This window comes from Nomascus leucogenys, chromosome 20 (assembly GCF_006542625.1).
Source record: "Nomascus leucogenys isolate Asia chromosome 20, Asia_NLE_v1, whole genome shotgun sequence".
Taxonomy (NCBI): domain Eukaryota; kingdom Metazoa; phylum Chordata; class Mammalia; order Primates; family Hylobatidae; genus Nomascus; species Nomascus leucogenys.
The window spans coordinates 67,314,295-67,337,077 of record NC_044400.1 but is presented as its reverse complement, the minus strand read 5'-3'; the positions used below and the strand labels follow the sequence as shown (position 1 = coordinate 67,337,077).

The 22,783-nt window shown below is 37.2% G+C and overlaps 2 protein-coding genes across 4 annotated transcripts in view; one reads left to right on the top strand and one right to left on the bottom strand.

The window, feature by feature from the left end:
- NCAPG (non-SMC condensin I complex subunit G) overlaps positions 1-2,936 on the top strand; it is a 33,008-nt gene extending 30,072 nt beyond the window's left edge. The window contains exons 20-21 of the mRNA XM_003258518.3: positions 1,155-1,224; positions 2,149-2,936. Of these exons, the coding sequence (XP_003258566.1) occupies positions 1,155-1,224; positions 2,149-2,272 (194 nt within the window). The 3' untranslated portion in view covers positions 2,273-2,936. The remainder of the gene's footprint in view (positions 1-1,154; positions 1,225-2,148) is intronic.
- LCORL (ligand dependent nuclear receptor corepressor like) overlaps positions 30-22,783 on the bottom strand; it is a 185,847-nt gene continuing 163,093 nt past the window's right edge. For all 3 annotated transcript variants that reach the window (XM_030801150.1, XM_030801152.1, XM_030801153.1), the window contains one exon: positions 30-4,734. In XM_030801150.1, the coding sequence (XP_030657010.1) occupies positions 4,554-4,734 (181 nt within the window). In that variant the 3' untranslated portion in view covers positions 30-4,553. The remainder of the gene's footprint in view (positions 4,735-22,783) is intronic.

Here is a 22,783-nt window from a genome sequence, read left to right as displayed (position 1 = left end):
TCACTTGGAAAAAAATCTGAAATTCAAGATCTTTTTATTGTTTTATTATTTCCTCATTACAAAAGCAATGCATGCTTATTACAGAAGAATCAGAAAGTACATCCAGGCAAACTACTATAAGGAACACTAATAATTCCACCCATGAGCCAACCATGATTTTAATTTTAGAAATCTATTTTTTAAGGCCCTTTTCGATGCAGATTTAATTTTTTCTAAAATGGAGTCTAGTCATAATATTGTTTTGTAACCAGTAAATTATTTAAATACCAATTGCTGGATATTGTTCCAAATTAGTCCCATATTGTTGGATGTTTTCTTGGGGATAAATGCATTAGTAAAAGCAGGTAAGGAGTAGAAAAGTGTAACATGAATGAAGTAGAGTATATAATTTTCAAACAGACTGTCAACATTGAAGAGTTTGGTTTTGATCAGATTTTTTTTGTGGTATATCACACCATGAGAACACCATCCTTTTTAATAGACCAAACTTCATGTATTCATACTGTTTTATTTCTTATAAATGAGAAGCATCACAAGCCAAACTTTGTCTTACTCCTTAACCTTGTAAATTTCTAGTAAGTAGAATCTTATAATCCCCAGTATATAAAGGTTCTAGTTTTTACATTGAAATATATTTTAGAACACATTTGAATTGGTCATGTATATGTTATTTTACAAGAAGCCATTATTACCTTACTGATTATGTGTTTTATCACCTTCCAAGAAAAAAAAAAAAGTTGTTTCTTTAGCACCTGTTTATGCACCTAACCTACCTTTCTAACCCTAATTTTCATGAGCCTCTCCACAGACTTTGTGCTATAGCAATAATAGAGGTACTTCATTATAATACATTTTTCATATACTGTCCTCAAATACATTGAACTAAAATTTGCCTTCTTTTAACTTGCTTGAAATTTCCTTATTTTCCCTTACTCATTATTAGTGCTTACAAAATAAATTAAGTTTTAATCTTGCTTGGGTTCCTTTTTCTGTGGTAGTGATAACTGGTACCAAGATGGCTAGAACAAGTAGGAGATACATGTGTTGAAAGGATTGTTGTGTTGAAAACAAAGGATTTAGTTAGCCTAGAAACTAGATTAAAAACAAAAAGCAACTGATAATAAATTCTGATAATGAATTATACTGTCTTCAAGGACAGAGAAAAGTGACAGTTTCAGCTAGGACGAACAGGAGGCGTCAGACTGCTGAGGCCGACTCTGAAAGGTATGTCATGCGTGTCTAGAATATATAGAGGCCTATCTTCACTTTTTATTTCTAGAAGTAGAAAAACTAATTTTCTTGTGAACGAGAGAAAATATATAACAAGACAGTGAAAACTATAAATAGCTGTCTTGGGTCTATAGTCTAAAATTCCATTATCAAGAGCATTTGACTTCTTACGGCTTGTTTGCTTTTGCCTATTAGTTGGCATGGTCTTTAGTACTATCTTTAATATGTTGTTTTAATTTCTAATTACATGATGTGACTCCTTTGATCTTCAGTTAGCAAACTCTTGATTTTGATAGTATTTGGGTTCTCTACACTTAGATAATGATAGAATAATTCTGTCTATAATTTGGGTATATTGTGTGGTAGAGTGTTTATTTTTGGCTTCTGTCAATTAAGCCACTGTTAGAGCTGAAAGTTAGTTGGTAGCTGTCTTGTATTCATTTGCAAAATTGTATTGTGTGTATTTTCAGTATAGTTTTACACTGTTGATTAAATTTGTCTTTTTTTGGGGGGGGAACTTGTTTCTTACTGTGTTTTTGGAATTTATTGCTTAAATCAAGAGAACTTAATTAATTTTTTTGTCACTTCTTGAGTTTCAAAGAAATCTCTTTTGGACAGTTATGGTCCTCGTTTAATTACAAGCTTCATTACAAGTTTGTGACTTTTTTCCTGTATAACACCAGGTTCCGTTATAGCATATAAAATCGTTAGCTAGGTTTTCCCTGATTCACTTTGCTGGATAGCCAAGTCAGTGTTTTTTTGATATTGCTTGAGATTTTAGTTTTGAGCTAAGTCAATGGAATCAGGCTATCAATTAAACAATGATAGAATGTGAGTCAGAAACAAAGAAGTTTTATTTATAAATAAACTGGTTTTAAAGCTTGTATCTAAATTCGTGTATTTTCAACATCTATTTAGTGATCATGAAGTTCCAGAACCAGAATCAGAAATGAAGATGAGACTACCAAGACGAGCCAAAACCGCAGCACTAGAAAAAAGTAAACTTAACCTTGCACAATTTCTCAATGAAGATCTAAGTTAGGAAAGACGATGGAGGTGGAATCCTTTAAGATTATGTCCAGTTATTTGCTTTAATAAAGTTACTCTTGTCAAAATCAGAACAAACCTGATGTCTTTCTGAAGATTTTCTGCTGTGCGCTTCCACGTTACTTTGGCCTGTATTAAAGCATTAGGACAGCATTAGTTATTATAGTCCAGAAAAAAAATCTACATCAGTCACACAGATGTATCAGAATCTGAGGTGGGCCTGGGAATCTCGTTTTTAAATAGTCTCTCCAAGGATTCTTATGAACTCCTTATGTTTAAAATCATGTCATTATGGAAAACTTACTTACAAGTGTAACTAGTTAGTAGCTTGCATTTGAGAAGCTTATGACTTAGATGGGCAGAATCAACAAAGATGAAACCGCCTGAGGACAGATTTAACAAGTAACATTTCAAGGGAAAATGAAGGAAGTACCACAAACTGGCTAGAAAGGAGCTTATCACCAGTGAGGAAGACCAGTATAATGTTCAACAGTTATTTTGACAAACTTATTTTGTGATTCCTACAGTGAAAACATTTTTGGTGATATTATCTGCCTGGGAAATCTCTCTTCCTAAAGTATTTGCATAATGGGAGTCCTGGTTTGTGAATGTTTCCTGGGTTAGGGAGGTGTCAACATAAATGTATTATTAACCATGAAGCTGCTCTCTATATTTTTGGCAAAACAAAATAATATTTTATTTACTGTGGATAATAATTCTAGTGGGAAAATAATGTGACAGGAACTTCTCTTTATATACGCTACCAATTTATGAGCACTATTCACTGTCAATTTCATTTCTTGTCTTGAAATTGACTTGGCCTGACTTATGAAACTTGTACTATATAAAATTGGTCCTATTTTCTGCAATACCCAACAAAACACCTTTTCTCTTTATTATTCAGAAATGTCCTAACATGTTTCTGTTTTAATAATTGTGCTTTTTTAGGCTTATTTACTAGAGGCCATTTACTTAAGGTGAAATTTTTAAGATGGAGCTAAAGTAAGATCACTGGTTTTTAGAACCAAATTGCTATACATATGTGCCTCATAGGACTTACAAAAGGAGTCAAAGTTACAAAGCAAGATAGTTATTAAGCAAAAGGAAAAATGGTAATGATAGAAAGTCAGTTAAAAATAGATGATTGTTCTTCATTCTGTTTGTTGGTGCTGTGTTCTCCTGTGCTTCAAATTCCTTATGTGTTGTTGTTTTAAGGATAATTTGCAGAGGGTTGGGAGAAGGACTGAAAAGGTACATTAAGTGTGCTGTAAGGAAAAGTCTTAGAAACATAAGAAACTAAAATCACATTCACACATGGCCAGGCTATCCAAAAAGAAAGGAGCCATGTTCTCATGTGGTTTACCATACCAAAGCTTGCTTTCTCTGGCATGGGAAAAATAAATTTAAGCACCAAACCTTTAGTATTCTGAGTATTCAGTTTTTAAACACAGTCATGTAGCCATTGCTGAAACTGTGCTTTGCACTATTAGAGTTAAAGGTAGGGAATGTCCTGCTTTTAAAAGTCATCCCTTTAACTTTAAAATAAAAGGCTAAGGTACAATGAAACAGATGTAAATCCATTTACCATTTTTCACTCAAAACTGGTAACTTACAGAAACCACACAGTATTCTTCTCTACCAAGAGGCACAGATTTGCTGAACAGTAAACATGCAATTGTGCCATTGCTCTTAAAGCCCACAGACTTACAGATTTAAAATACAGAGAAAGAACTGATCAGCTCACATTCTCCTGTGAATGGAAACATGCTACTTGACAAAAAGCTATGATCAACTTTTTTTCTTCTGTACATATATAACGTTGAAGGAGATTTACTTCTAAGAGATACCTTTGCCTTTTCTTCCACCAATTTGCTTCGAGGTAGTTGGTATCCACCTGTTTTACAACTGCTCATGGGTCAGGTCATCATCACAAATCTTTACAATACTAGCTTTATAAATCACAATGTGTTATATATTAAAACTTTGTGCACAGAAATAAAACTAGGGACAATTACGTATTTAAACTTAGGGCATAAAAAATTCACATAATACCATTAAAAAGAGAAACATCAAAATCCGTTTACAAAATTCCACAATGATCTGATGTAAAACATGTGAAAAACATATAAAGAATATAATCAAAATGATTAATGCTAATGATTTAATATAAAGACAAATCACAGGACTAGAAATACTTCAAGATCAATTGATAAATGCTTATTGTTCAGAAGGAATACTGACATACAAAATAAAGATAGTGCAAGAAGAACTGCAATCTATTTCTCTTCACTTTTGAGATTTTGGTTATGAACTGTACAGCTCGTTAGGGATGCTGTTGTCAAATTCAGATTCCATTCAATGGGACGATTAAGGCACATCTTAATGGGGCTCAAAGGGCAACTTGCTGTATTCTCATCAGACACATTCAGTTTCTCATCAGTTTTCATTTGTAGCATGCTGGAAGAAAAAGTGTAAGGCATTTTAGTTTTACTTTAATTTCAAAGTAATTATCAACCTTGTAAAAGAACATTTAGTTGTACTAGTGTTTGGACCTCTAAACTTTAGCGTACATAAAGCATTTATCCTGAAAATACAACAGTTTTCTCTCCCGCCTACTTATTGAACTAAATACAATGAATAATGCCATGTAACCTGTGTAACTTGAGAAGTCACATATGACTGAAAAAGTAACATTGCATATATGGATTACATCAGTATACATCAGAAATTATTTAACCTTGTGAGCCTGGCAGGATTCAACCCTTTTAACTTGCTCTTTTGTGGATCAGGATGAGAGCCACTTTGAGGAAAAAAAGGGATCAACATGTGTTGAATGCCTATTATGTTCTAGCCACCTTCACATGTATTATCTCTGATTTTTGCAAAAGCCAAGTAAGGTTGGTATGCTTATCCTCATAGTAAACAATAAAATCAAGACTCTGAGAGTTAAGTACAAATATGCCTGAGGTCATATAGTCACCTGCCTGGAACTGGAATACAGCCCTTTCTCTTTTCCTTATGCTTGTCTACTAGCTCTCTGATGAGGCTGGAAAATCATCAGGAATTAAACTTATGGCCAGCTCATCAGAGGAGCATGCGGCATCCACAGGATACTTACTCTGGTTGTTTTTTCTGTTGAAAAAAATTTCAAAGAATTTTTTACATTGATGGGAAAGTTGGCTTATTTGGATTTATATTAGGTTGGTCAGATCTCTTCAACATTATTCTTTAATACACACCCTCTGTTCCGGACTGGTGTCTTATTCCACAAGTTCAGGAGCACAGTCCTATCTGTTCCTAAATGTTGTTCCCACATAGGGAACCTTGCTCACCACTCTGCTTAACCAAACCTTTACCCATGCCTAATCCAATCTCACATCTCCACTTGCTCTCAGTAAAACATTGCATTGGATTGTGAACTATTTGGGGTTCTCCACTATTGTTTCATGTCTAATAGTCTGATAACCTCCTCTAGATCAGAAGGAAAGGATGCTAACATTCTTTTCTCTGTGAAGATAAGCACAGTGCTAAATACACAGTAATTACTCAAAAATTCAATAAACATTTATAAAAAGCCTGTTGTGAAACATCTGGAGCAGAGTGCTACTAAGAATCACAGAAATGTGACAGTCAAAAGGGGAGCTAGTCCACTCTTTATGTAATGAATATGCCATCCCTAGTTTTAAATATTATAGTCCACATATTCAGATGTGGATCCTTATGTTTATAAACTATTCAACAGCTCTCTAATTCACTTGACATTTAACTATGGTTAGTTCATTTGAACTACATCACTCCTAAGCTTTCTCCAACTGTAGCTCTACAAGTCTTCTTATTAGCAATGAGGTTCAGGGTCTCATATTTAAGTGACTTGGTAGAGTTGGGAAATGGGAGCGTCCAGACTCCAGTAGATCTGTCCTTGCAACCTCAACCAACCAACTCATACGCCATTCAATAAGCCAAATCTGTTATATCCTTTTACCACCACTAACATATCTAACTGCATTCTCCCCAAACAGTCCCAGTCCTACAGAATACAGTTTCAATTTGTATAAATAGATACTAGACAAAATGACAAACTACCAGGTAGCTTAGTATGCATCAAAAGTAGTAAACCACTTTTTTGAAAAGCTAAAACGGATGTAATTAAAAAATAATATACTTAAAGTATATGTGACAAAGAGATCCAAAATACAGTATTTTCATACATATTAGAAATCATAACTGAATTTTGAAAAAATTTACGTTATTATTATTAAAATGTCCTCAGGGACCTCATTTTTGTTTTTCAAGTTAGCAAAACTCAGATAAAGCCATTTCCTTCCTCCAAGGACTGCTAGTCTTCATATTTGTATTGCTTGTATTTTCAAAGCAAAAGTTTGATGTACACCTTTTTGAGAAACTCTAAGGCAAGCTATAAAAACACAATTATATTAATCAAGATAGCTTGGTAGGCAAGTATAGTAAGTATTAAACTCCAAAAAAGAAAATGAAGGCATAGAGCAAATAATCATGGTCATAAATAAAAACAAATTTTGTTTTGTTTGCTATTTGACTAAGGTGTTTTCACCAGAGAAGAATACTTTAATAACTACATGATTTTCCTTTTCAAAAACATAAGGCGGTTTTCTTAAGTAACTTTTCTAGAATGGTATACTATAAATTTGGGTACACAGATCCTACAGGTGCACAAAACTATACTTATGTATGGGAAGAAAATGTCAGTTTTGAAAAAAACCTAAATTTACTAATACACAGCTTGACATTTAATTCATATATACTTAAAAAACAGTGGATATGCAAAGTTTGGGCAGTACTGCTCTACAGAATTCTTAGAACACAGCTATCTTAGGAAGTGCTGGAACCAGAGGCATTAGAACATTACAGCTAGAAAGTACCTTTCTAGATGTTTGTTTTTTGAGACAGAGTCTTGCTCTGTGGCCCAGGTTGGAATGCAGTGGCACCATCATGGCTCACTGCAGCCTCCAACTCCTGTGCTCAAGCAATCCTTCTGCCTCAGCCTTCTGAGTAGCTGAGACTACAAGTGTGTGCCACCACACCCAAATAATTTTTAAATTTTTTTGAAGAGACAGGGTCTTGCTGTGTTTCCCAGGCTAGTCTCAAATTCCTGGCCTCAAGCAATCCTCCTGCCTCAGCCTCCCAAAACACTGGCATTACAGGCGTGAGCCGTAACACTTGGCCAGATTTTATTTTTTTAAGAGAATAGGAAAATAAACTGCCCCTTTTTCGGGTCTTCTAAAACCAGATGTATGTGGACTAACATAAGAACCTGGTTCTCTGATTAGTACTTAATCAAGACTCTTCAATTCCATTTTCAACACCAGAGTCAATGACATTTATTGAATACCCATTAGAAAGTGCTTTTGTGATATAAAGATGAGGAAGACACAGTCAGTGCTTTCAAAGAGTATGCAATATAGAGGATTTTCAAAAAATACTCCTTTATATTTGGAAATTAAAATTTTGACTAGTTCGGTTTAACGTCAGGAATTTGCCGTATAATCATACACATTTGTACGAAGTGAAAAATTAATGTTCTCAACTTTTGATGCCATTTTTACACAGTTTTTTTGTCTTTTGCATTTTTAAAATAGATAATACATTTGCAAAATTAAAAACATCTATCAGGGTGTAACCTCAGCACTATGGGAAGCTGAGGTGGGTGGATTGGTTGAGCCCAGGAGTTGGAGACCAGCCTGGGCAACATGGCAAAACCCCATCTCTACAGACAATACAAATATTGGTCCCAGCTACTTGGGAGGCTGAGGTGGGAGGATTGCTTGAGCCTGGGAGGTTGAGGCTGCAGTGCGCTGAGATTGTGCCATTGTACTCCAGCCTGGGCAACAGAGTGAGACCTTGTCTCAAAAAAAAAAAAAAAAATCAGTGAAAAATGTCATATAATGCAAAGAAGTTTATCAGTGCTCCAAGCCCCTCTTCTGGGGCAACTATTGTTACCATTTTATTGTCTATTCTTCAGATAGTCCCCTCACACTGAAATATGTAGGTATCTGTGTTTCAACTCTCTCCTTGTACACAATTCTACCATTCTATATACTGTTCTGTATCTTGCTTTAAAAATATATATTTTGGATACTGTTTCATATTTGTACAATGAATACTCAATTCTTTTAACAGCCAAATAGAATTCTACTTTATGGATAAATCATAATTGATTTTATCAGTCCTCAATTGACAATTTTTGGCTGTTTTAATCTATTGCATAAAATAGCAATGATACATTGAATATTCTTGCATGTGTTCAAGTATATCTATAGAGTTGATGAGGAGAAAAGCTGGGTCAAAGGGTGCTTTTACATTTTTGATATGATCAAAGTGCCCTTCGGAGACTGTACCATTTTACACTTTGACCAACAATGTGTGAAAAGGTCTTTCATTCCTCTTACTCTAACCAATAATGTAAAATAAAACTTACAGATCTTTGAAAATCTGATGTTAAAAAGTGGCATACCATTGTTTTAATTTGCATTTCTCTTATGAATAAGGTTAAGCATATTTTAATGTTTTAGAAGCCATTTGTGTTCCCTTTTTATGTGTTCTTTGCCAATTAGTATAATCTTTTTCTTGTAGTTATGAAAATTTATCCTTTGTTCTATAGTGATTTGTGATCCCACTCTCCTCCCACTCTATCCAGTTCATTAGTTTATATTTGCTTATGGTGATTTTCCAGGAATCCATTCTAAATTCTATGTCATCAGATTTATCACTCATGTCATGGCTTCTCTTTCATAAAATGATTAGAAAGCTGAAAGCAGCAGCAGTTAAGTCATCTGAGAAAGTGACTTTATATATCTATATCCTGGATTCTAATGAAAGCTCAGCAATAGTATATGTACAGTGGTACTTTGAGAGTAGAGTTGGGGAAAAAAATGTAAAGACCTGGGCTCAATTTCTGACAATAATCACAATAATAATGACCCTGGACAAGTAACCTTAACCTCCTGCCTCATTTTCTTCATAAGAAAAAAAAAAAAGGCACTTTCACTGCTTATCTTATAGAGTTGTTGTGACAATTTAATGAGAGCCAATTAGCATGCTTTAAAAACCATAAGGAGCTCTATACAAATACAAAGGCTTAGTTTTGCCGCATGTTTTGGTGAAAAGAGAACGAAGTGGGAGGAGAAGTGCTTATCATAAGTAAGGCCTCTTCCCTATCAAACTAGGAAACTAATGGAAGTGAGGGTTGAACAAGGGCAAGAGGAATCTGAAATGGTTACGTAGGCATCTAAGCCTATTTTCGATACTTCAGTAATCCCATGGACCCAAAGATAGAGTCCATCTCCACCATCTGAATGGAAATTTATAGAGTATGTGCATTTGCAAAGTGTGAAAGATGGAAATCTTTTGGGAGTCATAGAAATCCAAAGAATTGTGATTTAAATTAATGATTATTGATAACTCTAATCCTCACAAAAGTAAAATTGTATCTAGCTCTCATAATTTAAACTTGCATTACTGGAGGTATGCAATGTTCATTTCTGTCATAGGGACAATAAACTTGAATGTTACCTAGCCGACTCTTGCAGGAAACAAATTTTGGTGCAACCAAGACAGGTCTGAAAATATCACTTACAGAACAGTAGCTACGTACCAGGCAGTGTGCTAAAAGCGTGGTTTTTTTTTTTTGTTTTGTTTTAAACAATACCACATTCAGTCCTAACATTCACTGAAGCTTACAGAAGTAAAATGACTTACCCAAGCCACATAACTAGTAAATGGAAGTCTCCAGGGCCTATGATCTATTACCTCGTACTGCATACTAACTCTTGGATGGTTCTAATTCTGTCATGATTCTCCATGTTAATACCCATTTTTCTATTCTTCAGAATGCTTAACATGTGAGATTAGTGGACAAGTGTATGGTTTATAGGTTTCAAACAGAAGGATATGCCTAAGGCTATAGTTGTAACCCTATCCAGGAGAGTTAAATATTTAATGCATGAAGTTTCCTCATGGCATCAACTAAGTAAGTAGCAGCTACTCATATCCTTCAATTCCTGAAAGAGGAGAATAATGTTAGGGCATAGACTGACATGTTTTTGAGAGCTAACAGAGTATTCTTTAGGTCAAGAGTTTCAGGGAACACAAGTTCATCTTTTCAAAGGGAGAAGTCAGCTGTATCACAGATAAACTGGGCTCTGTTACAGGATTTGGACTTGGAATAGTTAATGTACTTGACACCATCAAATCTGAACTCATCTATTCAACTCCAAATTCTGGATGACGGCTTACTTTCTTCTGGGATGGTGTCTTCTAAATGTTACTAGAGTAAAAATTTACTGACTAGCTATAATGGCTCAGCTCTGTCCTATAGATTGATGTCTCCACAAATCTATCCAAATATCACGATAGGTTTGTTAAGTGCACGAACCTAGATGAGAGAACCTTCATGAAGGTCACTTATCCTTTCTTCTAACCCTCAAGCAGTACTTACTTAACATATTAGGAGTATTTAAAAAAGTGATGGTATCTATCTTTAAGGGTTTTGCAGCTTGGTGAGGCAGAGTGAGAAAGTATTCATAAATTACCAGAATAAAACAGCAGCATGCAATAAATATAAAGGAGTGACTAAGGACTAAGGGATTACAGAGATGGGAAAGATTAATCCCAGCAGAGCGGGCAGACAAGGGGAAGAAACATTTGATAACGGTCTTTAGGGATAAGGATGTTGGTAAGCTGTGGCAGAAGGCAGATTTGTAGAGCTCGAGTTCTGATCCTGAGTCCAATCACTGGCCAGCTAAATGCACATTTCTTAATCTTTCTAAGCTTCAATGAAGATAATGAAAGTCACTACCTTTTATGGGTAATGGGATTGTTAAATGAATTTATGTAAAGCACTTGGCATAGAGAATAGAATGCACATAAAATGCCTGGCATTTTGACTGGACACATAATAAGGACACAATAAATGTGAGTTAATGTTAGTACTATTAACAAAACATAAGACAATCAAGGATACCCGTGTTTTCACTGAGCATAAAATATGGCAAATATGTGTACAATTTGTTTCTGCACTGTACCATATTAGGTTATTCCTGTAATTCTCATAAATAGATATAATGATTAAATTTGTGTAGACAGATAATACAATCATTTAATTTTGAGTCCCTGGGCTTAAGGGAGATCAAAATATCTAGCCAGGTAAACACAGTTTGTAAGGGTGACCATGAGGTCTAAAATTTGAATAAATCCTTTCTTTTGGTTGGTAAACACTAAGTTTAGATGGCAATTGCTTTTTAAAACAAAAAAAAACTTAGTTTTTCTCAAAATTTTCCTTTAGTAGGATACTGATGAATTTAAAGGCTTTGGTAGATTAAGTAGAAGATTTTATAGACTTTTTCTCTACTTGCTTGTGATTACTGTGAGTATTTGGAGTAGAAGAACATGACGGTTAAGAACCAGACTCTGAAGACCAACAGTCTTGGGTTATAATCCTAGATTTGCAATTTGATACAGCCAATTTTAGGAAAATTATTTATATTAACTTTGTTTTGAATATAAAGGTGACACAAAGATTGGCACTCTGGTGCATAGTGTGTGCTTAATAACTAGTAAGTGTTATGACCATTAGAGCAAACTATGGCAGTCAAGAATTCACAAGAAAACATTTAGAATAAAAAAAATGGTTTTCTCCTGAGAAATGGGAGAGCCACCTGAATTTTTAATTGAATGGAAATGAAGGAAATTATAGTCAGATTAAGGGCAGAGAACCAACAGTCTTCAGAAATTAATGAACACTGTTTGCACTGTTAGACGCAATTTAGAAATGACCCTTGGCCATGTAGGAACAAAAAAAGACTCCCTGAATTTCTATAATAAGGTATTCAAATACCCAATAAGTATATATGATTCAGCTACATTTATAAAAAGAATAAAAATAGGAAACTTTAGTAACGTGAAATTAAAAACAACAAGTTGTTGATCTAAAACACTGCCAACCAACTGTAAAAGACTGCAGAAACTGACATGGTTTATAACGTTCTGAAACCCTGTTTGCATCTATCTGCCTTCTCAAGAACTTATCAATGATCATAATCCTTTTTTTGATATACTATCAATATCAAATTGATGGCATTAATAGTCCCAACTCTTTACTCATCCTTAAATTTACTTTCTTTGCCCTATAATTTTGCAGTGTCTTCCCATTCTGCCTTACCCACGTGATTTGCTCTGGCCAACAGGATCTTAGCAAATATGATGGAAGCTGAAGCTTGAGAAAAATTGCTTGGGCAAACCTGCTGAGTTAGTGTGAGGGACACATGGAGCAGAGATAGATGTCCCACCTGACAGTCAGCTAACACCAGGACATATGAGGGAGCCCAGCAAAGATCAGAACATCCTAGCCTATCTGCCAACCACAGACTCATGAATGAAATAAAAAATGCTTATTTATTTAAGCTAATAAATTTTGGGGTAGTTTGTAGTATAGCACTATTGTGGCAATAAATAAACCACCTCTTCTCAATTGGATCCTCACCATGATGCTTAAAAAAGTACAAGTTCTCTCATTCTTTAAAAAATAAACAAGACTACTCAATGTTTCATTTTCCTCAAGATAACAGTTTTATAACTAGATTACTTTAAGTAGTTATCCTATACTTGCTATCACGATTTCCTTAGCTCCTCATTCCTTAAGTGATTCCAGTATGGCTTCCAGTGCTTTTACTCCATTAAAATAGCACTTACTAAAGCCATGAATGACACTCACATTGATAATTCCATTGAATTTTAGTTTTTGCCCCCTTGGCAGCATTCAATATTGTCGACCATTCTTCTGCTATGGACTTGTGTTTCTCTTAAATTCGTATGTCGAAGCTCTAACCCTGAAGGTGACTGTATTTGGGAATAGGACCTTTAGGAGGTAATTAAGGTCATAAGAGTGAAGCTCTAATCTGATGACGCTGGTGTTCCTGTAAGAGGAGGAAGGGATACCAGAGGGTCCTCTCTGCCATGTGAGGACACAGCAAGAAGGTGGCTATCTGCAAGCTATCTATCAGCTTGCAAACCAAACCTGCTGGACCTTGAGCTTTGACTTTCCAGCCTCCGAAACTTTGAGAAAATAATTTTCTGTGGTTTAAGCCATGCAGTCTATGTTATTTTGTTGTGGTAGCCCAAGGAGACTAAAGTACCCTCTTTCATGAAACTAATTTCTTTTGGCATTTGAGACAAAACACTTTCCTTTTGCCTCTTCCATCCCAAGTCATCCTACTTTACGTGGATAATAAAAGTTGGAATTTCTCAAGGATGAGTCCTAGTCTTTCTTTTCTCCTTTATTCTACACAGTCTCTTTGGGGGGTCCTCATCCCTATTCACAGTTTCAGTCATCAATGATACCCTAGATGTCTCAACTCCATTCACAGCTTATGCATTACTTATTCAGAAAGGATTTCCCTGACAACTCAACCTAAAGTAGCTCCCCCTAGAAACTCCTTTCTATCATCCAGTTTCATTAACACAATTTATCACTGCTTTGTTTTCTATGATTGTTTTTCTCTCTTACTAAAATACAGACTGGTGAGAATAGAGATCCTTGTTGGTCTTGTTCAGCATTTTATCTGCAGTACTTGGCACATAGAAACTGGACAAATATTTGCTGAAAGAAAAAATATGATTTCTGCTTCTGGCCATGATGAAGTAACAGGGTAGCAGGGACCAGATACGTGGCTTACTGCCTGGATAGTTTTCAGGCTGCATGATAGGGAGAGAACCCCAACAGAGCTTGGAAATATTCCTGAGTTGGAGAGACAGTGACTGGAGTTCACGAAGTCCCAGGTGACCAGAATCTGTGGGTTAGAGTATAGGAGAGACATGGGGGTGGGGGGAGAAAGGAGAGAGAAGAAGACAGATCTGCAGAGGATTTTCCTTGGGTTAAAGATAAATAAACACTGATCAGTGGATAAGTATTTCCCAAGTCTGTGAAAAGAATCAATGAAAAGGACCAGGTAATAATTTTCTGGAGGCTATATACAACTGGATATAATTGACCTTCCGACACATGGAGCATTTGGTAAAGTCCTCAGGTGAGTATTGGATTGCCTCTATAGTGAGGTCAACTTAGCCCTACAGCAGGGCTTCTTAACATCAGCTTCACTAACATTTGGGACCAGATAATTCTTTGTTGTGGGGGGCTGTGCTAGACATTGTAGAATTTCTAGTAGCATCCCTAGACTTTATCCACTAGATGCCAATAGCACCTTCTAAATATAACAGTACAAATGTCTCTGTATGACCAAATATCCTCTATGAGGCAAAATCATCCCTGGTTGTAAACTACTCTCTGAGATTAAAGGGTGTTCTGGCTCTGCCCAACAATGCTTAAGACATGAAAGAATCAAAATATTTCTCAATAAGTTAACAGTGTCCCAGAACAGAGCCCAATAACATTTAACATTGCAAAAATTCCAGCTCACAATAATATAAAATTCACAATGTCTGGCATCCCACTGAAAATTACCATGCATGCATGCAAAAAAAAAATATGATCCATAATGAGGGGAAAAATCATTAAAGAAATAGATAAATAACACAGATTGTGAAATTGGTACATGAGGATGTTAATGGAGATATTTTAAATACACTTCATAAGTTCAAGAAGTTGAAGAAAGCATGGGCACGACGTGGACAAATATGGTAGATATAAAGAATACTGAATTTGAACTTCCAGAGTTGACACACCATTTATGAAATAAAAAATATCCTAGATGGTATTAATAGCAGATTAAACAATGCCAAAGAAATGATTAGTGAACTTAAAAACACAGGAATAGTAATATGCAGAATTAAAATAAGGAGAGAAAAAAAAAAAAACTAAAGTGAATCGAGTATCAGTGACCTGTGGGATAAATGCACGTGATTTATATTCCAGAAGGAGAGGAGAGTAGAGAGGGACAGAAATATATTTAAAGAAATTGGCCAGGCGCAGTGGCTTACGCCTGTAATCCCAGCGCTTTGGGAGGCCGAGGCAGGCGGATCACCTGAGGTCAGGAGTTCGAGACCAGCCTGACATGGAGAAACCCTGTCTTTACTAAAAAAAAAAAAAAAAAAAAAAAAAAAAATTAGCCAGGCATGGTGGCGCATGCCTGTAATCCCACCTACTTGGGAGGCTGAGGCAGGAGAATTGCTTGAACCAGGGAGGCGGAGGTTGCAGTGAGCCAAGATCGTGCCATTGCCCTCCAGCCTAGGCAACAAGAGCGAAACTCTGTCTCAAAAAAAAATTATAATAATAACGGCTAAAAAATGTCTAAATGTGATTAAAAATATAAACTGACATATTCAAGGAGTTCAACAAACTCCAAGCAGAGAAAACATAAAGGCAACCATGCCAAGCCCTTTCATAATCAAACTGTTGATAACCAGTGTTAAAGATAAAATCTTAAAAGCATCTGGTGGAAAAAAGAACATACAGCGGAGCAAATATAAGAATGCCATACCCATCTTCTGAAACAATACAAGCAAGAAGCAAGTAGAACAATATCTGTGAAGTACAGTCTCTGGCTTAGGAGAACATACGGAGGAGCAAATATAAGAATGCCATACCCATCTTCTGAAACAACACAAGCAAGAAGCAAGTAGAACAATATCTGTAAAGTACAGTCTCTGGCTTAGGATGATTTAACTTAGAATTTTTCAACTTTATAGTGGTGCAAAAGTGACAGGCATTTAGCAGAAACCATGCTTCGAGTACCCATACAACCATTCTGTTTTTCAATGTCAGTATTCTGCAAGTTACATGAGATAGTCAACATTTTATTGTAAAATAGGCTTTGTGTTTAATGGTTTTGCCTAGCTGTAGGCTAATGTAAATGTTCTGAGGACACTTAGGGTAGGTGAGGCTAGGCTACGATGTTAGATAGGTTAAGTGTATTAAATGAACTTTTGACTTACAGTATTTTCAACTTACAAGGGTTTATCAGGAAGTAGCCCCATCATAAGTTGAGGAGCATCAGTACTAAGAGAAAAATATGGTCAAATCTGATATCCATATTCAAGAAAAATATATTTTAAAAAATGTGATATACAGACTTTCATAGACATACAAAGGCAGAGTGAATCAACAGCAGACCTGCACTACAAGAAATGCTAAAGGAGTTCATTCAGGTAGAAGGAAAGATATCAGATAGAAATCTGGATCTGTACACAAGAATGAAGAGCACTAGAAATGATAAATTCATGGGGAAAATACTTATTTTCCTATTTTAAAAATCTCTGAATGATAACTGTGTAAAGAAAAAATAGGAACAATGTACTGTGAGGTTTATAACATTTACAGAAGTAAAAGCACAAAGACTTGGAGAAGAAATGCAAATGTATGGTTGTAACAACTTCAGTAAAGTTTCAGGATACAAAATAAATGTACAAAAATCAGTAGCATTTCTATACACCAACAACCGTCCAAGCTGAGAACCAAATCAAGAAAGCAATCCCATTCACAACAGCCACAAAAGAACAAAATTTGTAGGAATTTATTCTTCATTCTTAGGTATGGCTAACCGGAGAGGTGAAAGATCTCTACAAGGAGAATTACAAAACACTGTTCAAAGAAATCAGAGATGACACAAACAAACGGGAAAACGTTCCATGATTATGGGTAAGAAAAATCAATATTGGGATAAGAAAAATCAATATTGGGCCATATTGCCAAAAGAATTTTAGAGATTCAATGCTATTCCTATCAGACTGCCAATGACATTCATATGGAACCAACAAAGAACGTGAATAGCCAAGGCAATCCTAAATAAAAAGAACAAAGCTGGAGGCATCACATTACCTGACTTCGAACTATACTAAGAGGCTACTGTATTAGTCCATTTTCACACTGTTGATAGAGACATACCCGAGACTGGGCAATTTACAAAGGAAAGACGCTTAATGGAGAACCTACAGTTTCACATGGCTGGGGAAGCCTCACAATCATTGCGAAAGGTGAAAGGCACGTCTCACATGGTGGCAGACAAGAGAGCTTGTGTCGGAAAACTTCCCCTTATAATAACCATCAGATTTTGTGAGACTTACTATCACAAGAACATGTGAAAGACCTGCCCCCATGATTCAATTACCTCCCACCAGGTCCCTCCCACAACACATGGGAATTCAAGATAAGATTTGAATGGGGACACAGCTAAACCATATCATTCTGCTCCTGGTCCCTCCCAAATCTTATATCCTCACATTTCAAAACCAATCACGCCTTCCCAACATTCCCCACAGTCTTAACCCATTTCAGCATTAATTCAAAAGTCCACAGTCCAAAGTCTCATCTGAGACAAGGCAAGTCCCTTCCGCCTGTAAGCCTATAAAATCAAAAGCAAGTTAGTTACTTCCTAGATACAATGAGGGTAGAGGCATTGAGTAAACACAGCCATTCCAAATTGGAGACATTGGCCAAAACACAGGGGCTACAGGCCCCATGCAATTCCAAAATCCAGCAGGGCAATCCAATCTTAAAGCTCTAAAATGATCTCCTTTGACACCATGTCTCACATCCAGGTCACGCTGATGTTAAGAGGTGGGTTATCACGGTCTTGGGCAGCTCCGCCCCTGTAGCTTTGCAGGGTATAGCGCCCCCCCCCCCCCCCCCCCCCGCCCCGCACTGGCTGCTTTCATGGGATGGCTTTGAGTGTCTGAGGCTTTTCCAGGTGCATGGTGCAAGCTTTTGGCGGATCTACCATTCTGGGGTCTGGAGGACGATGGCCCTCTTCTCACAGCTCCACTAGGCAGTGCCCCAGTAGGGACTCTGTGTGGGGGCTCTGACTCCACATTTCCTTTCTGCACTGCCCTAGCAGAGGTTCTCCATGAGGGCCCTGCCCCTGCAGCAATCTTTTGCCTGGGCATCCAGGCACTTCCACACATCTTCTGAAATCTAGGCAGAGGTTCCCAATCCTCAATTCTTGACTTCTGTGCACCCGCAGGCTCAACACCATGTGGAAGCCACCAAGGCACTGGGGCTTCCACCCTCTGAAGCAACAGCCTGAGCTGTACCTCAGCCCCTTTCAGTCACAGCTGGAGTGGCAGGGACACAGGGCACCAAGTCCCTGGACTGCAAACAGCACGGGGACGGTGGGCCTGGCTCACGAAATCACTTTCTCCTAGGCCTCTGGGCCTGTGATGGGAGGGCCTGCTGTGAAGACCTCTGCCATGCCTTGGAGACATTTTCCCCATTGGCTTGGAGATTAACGTGTGGCTCCTCATTGGTTATGCAAATTTCTGTAGCCAGCTTGAATTTCTCCTCAGAAAATGGGTCTTTCTTTTCTATCAAATTGTCGGGCTGCAAATTTTCCAAACTTTTATGCTCCGCTTCCTTTATAAAACTGAATGTCTTTAACAGCACTGAAGTTTCCTCTTGAATGCTTTGCTGCTTAGAAATTTCTTCCGCCATGTACCCTAAATCATCTCTCTCCAAAGTTCCATAAATCTCTAGGGCAGGGGCAAAATGTCGCCAGTCTCTTTGCTAAAACATAACAAGAGTCACCTTTGCTCCCAACAAGTTCCTCATCTCCATCTGAGACCACCTCAGCCTCGACGTTATTGTCCCTGTTGCTATCAGACTTTTGGTCAAAGCCATTCAACAAGTCTCTAGGAAGTTCCAGACTTTCCCACATTTTTCCATCTTCTTCTGAGCACTCCAAACTGTTCCAACCTCTGCCTGTTACCCAGTTCCAAGGTTGCTTCCAGATTTTTGGGTATCTTTACAGCAGCACCCCACTCTTGGTACCAATTTACTGTATTATTCCATTTTCATGCTGCTGGTAAAGACATACCTGAGACTGGGCAATTTACAAAGGAAAGAAGCTTAATGGAGAACCGACAGTTTCACATGGCTGGGGAAGCCTCACAATCATGGCGAAAGGTGAAAGGCACATCTCACATGGTGGCAGACAAGAGAAGAGAGCTTGTGCAGGAAAACTTCCCCTTATAATAACCATCAGATTTTGTGAGACTTACTCACTATCACAAGAAGAGCATGTGAAAGACCTGCCCCCATGATTCAATTACCTCCCACCAGGTCCCTCCCACAACACGTGGAAATTCAAGATGAAATTTGAGTGGGGACAAAGCCAAACCATGTCAGCTACAGTAACCAAAATAGCATGGTACTGGCACAAAAGCAGACACATAGGCCAATGGAACAGAAAAGAAGGCTGAGAAATAAAGCTGCACATCTACAACCATCTGATCCTTGAGAAAGCTGACAAAAACAAGCAATGGAAAAAGAACTCCCTATTCAGTATATGGTGCTGGGATAACTGGCTAGCCATATACAGAAGATTGAAACTGCACCCCTTCCTTACACCATATACAAAAATCAACTCAAGATGGATTAAAGACTTCAATGTAAAACCTCAAACTATAAAAACCCTGGAGTATAACCAACGAAATACCATTCTGGACACAGGCCCTGGCAAAGATGTCATGATGAGGATGCCAAAAGCAATTGCAACAAAACCAAAAATTGACACATAGGACCTAATTAAAATAAATTATCAATAGAGTAAACAGACAACTGACAGAATGGGAGAATATTTGTCAACCATGCATCTGGCAAAGGTCTAATATCCAGAGTTTATAAGATGAACTTATAACAATTAACAAGCAAAAACCAACCCCATTAAAAAGTGGGCAAAGGGGCCAGGCATGGTGGCTCACACCTGTAATCCCAGCACTTTGGGAGGCTGAGGTGGGTGGATCACCTGAGGTCAGGAGTTCGAGACCAGCATGGTCAACATGGCGAAAACCCATCTCTACTAAAGATACAATAATTAGCCGAGCGTGGTTGTGGGTGCCTGTAATCCCAGCTACTTGGGAGACTGAGGCAGGAGGATCACTTGAACATGGGAGATGGAGGCTGCAGTGAGCTGAGATCGTGCCACTGCACTCCAGCCTGGGCAACAGAGTGAGACTCTGTCTCAAAAAAAAAAAAAATGTGAGCAAAGGACATGAACAGACACTTTTCAAAAGAAGACATTCACGCAGCATATGAAAAAATGCTCAATATCACTAATCATTAGAGAAATGCAAATCAAAACCACAATGAGATACCATTTCTTATCAGTCAGAATGGCTATTATTAAAAAGTCAAAAAAATAACAGATGCTGGCAAGGTTGTGGAGAAAAGGAAATGCTTATACACTGCTGGTGGGAATGTAAATTAGTTCAGCCATTTTGGAAACCAATGTGGTGATTTCTCAGAGCTAAAAATAGAACTACCATTTGACCCATTACTGAGTATATACTCAAAGAAATATAAATCATTCTATCACAAAAGACACATGCACATGTACATTTATCACAGCATTATTCATAATAGCAAAGACATGGAATCAACCTAAATCCCATCAATGGTAGAATAGATAAAGAAAATGTGGTACATATAGACAACGGAATACTATGCAGCCATAAAAAGCAATGCGATCATGTCCTTTGCAGCAACATGGATGGAGCTGAAGCCCATAATCCTAAGCAAACTAATGCAGGAATGGAAAACAAAACATTTATAAGCATTCTCACTTGTAAGTGGAAGTTAAATACTGAGTACACATCGACCAAAGAAGAGAACAACAGAAAGCCGGGCCTGCTTGGGGGCAGAGGGTGGGAGGAGAGAGAGGATTGAAAAACTACCTATTGGGTAGTATGCTTATTACCTGGGTGATGAAATAATCTATATAACAAATCCCCGTGCCATGCAATTTACCTATGTAACAAACTGCATATGTACCCCTGAACCGAAAATAAAGATAAAAAAAAATTCTTGGCTACCCATGAAGTACTATATTATTATTTGAAGGTAGAACTCTGGTAAGTTAATGATGTATACTCTAAACCCTAGAGAAACCACTTTTTTTTTTTTTTTTAAACAGTGTCTTATTCTGTTGCCCAGCCTGGGGTACCATGGAAGGATCTTGGCTCACTGCAACCTCTACCTTCCAGACTCAAGTGATCCTCCTGCCCCAGCCTCCCCAGTAGCTGGGGCCACAGGCACGTGCCACTACACCTGGCTGATTTTTGTAGAGACAGAGTTTCACCATGTTGCCCAGGCTGGTCTTGAACTCCAGGGCTCAAGTGACCTTCCACAGTGGTGGGATTACAGGCATGAGCCACCTCACCTGGCCAGCAACCACTTTTTAAAAAGCAAATCAGGAGATTAAAAAAATAGTGAAACACATTGTATTGATCCAAAAGAAGGCTGGAAAAGAGAAAAAAGGGTGGAACAAATAGTAGGTGGGACAAACAGAAAATAGGAAGATGGCTGATTTAAACCCAACCATATTAATGGTGACATTAAATGTAAGTGGTCTACTGAAAAGGCAGAGATTGTCACATTGGGTACAAAGGCAAGCCTCAATTCTATGTTGTTTAATAAAAGAGATCATCTTTAAACATAAAGACACAAATAGGTTAAAAATAGAAGTATTGTGAAAAGATACACTATGATAACAGCAGTGAAAAGCAAGCTGGAACAACTCTAGTAGTTATCAGATAAATTAGATTTCAGAGTAAGGAACATTTTCAGGATTAACGAGGAGGTTAATTTCATAATGATAAAAAAGCCAATTAATAAAAAGTACCTAACAATTCTAAATGCATATGCAACTATTTACAGAGCTTCAAAATACACGAAGCAAAACCTAACAGATCTGAAAGGATAAAAAGGAAAATCCACATAGTCACGGATTTTGATATCCCCCTCTCAAAAATAGATAGAACAAGTAGACTGAAATTCACCAAGATGGAAAAATCTTGAACAGCACTAGCAACCATCTTGCTTAACAGACATTTATAGAACATTTCACTCAAAAGCAGTAGAATATACATTATTTTCAAGAACACACAGAACATTTACTTAGATTTGCATAGATTCTCGGCCATATAATACATCACAAAAAATTCAAAAAGATTGAAATCACAAACAGTATATTAGAATTAAATTAGAAATCAGTACCAGAAATATATCTGAAAAATCCCTAAATATCTGGAAACTAAACAACACATCTCTAGGCAGGGTCTTGCCATGTTGCCCAGGCTGGTCTTGAATTCCTGGGCTCAAGTAATCCTCCCGCCTCAGCCTCCCAAAGTGTTGGAATTACAGGCGTGAGTACTGCGCCCAGCCAACATGTCTCTAAACAATCCATGGGCTAAAGAAAAAATCACAAGAGAAATTAGAAAATATTTTGAATTTAATTACAATGAAAACACAGCAGAGCAAAATTTGTGATATAGCTGAAGAAGTGTTTAAAGGGAAACTTGAAACATTATCTTCATATTAGTAAATAATCTTCCTTCTACCACTATAACACTTACACTCTATTACCAATGGTTCTCAAAGTGTACTTCCTGGTCCAGAAGCACAAGCATAAGTATCACTTGGGCCCCACCCCATACTCAATCAAACTCTGTGGGTGGATCTGAACAAACATTTTAACACGACTTGCTGGTGATTCTGATGCACACTAAAGTTTGTGAATCACAGTGG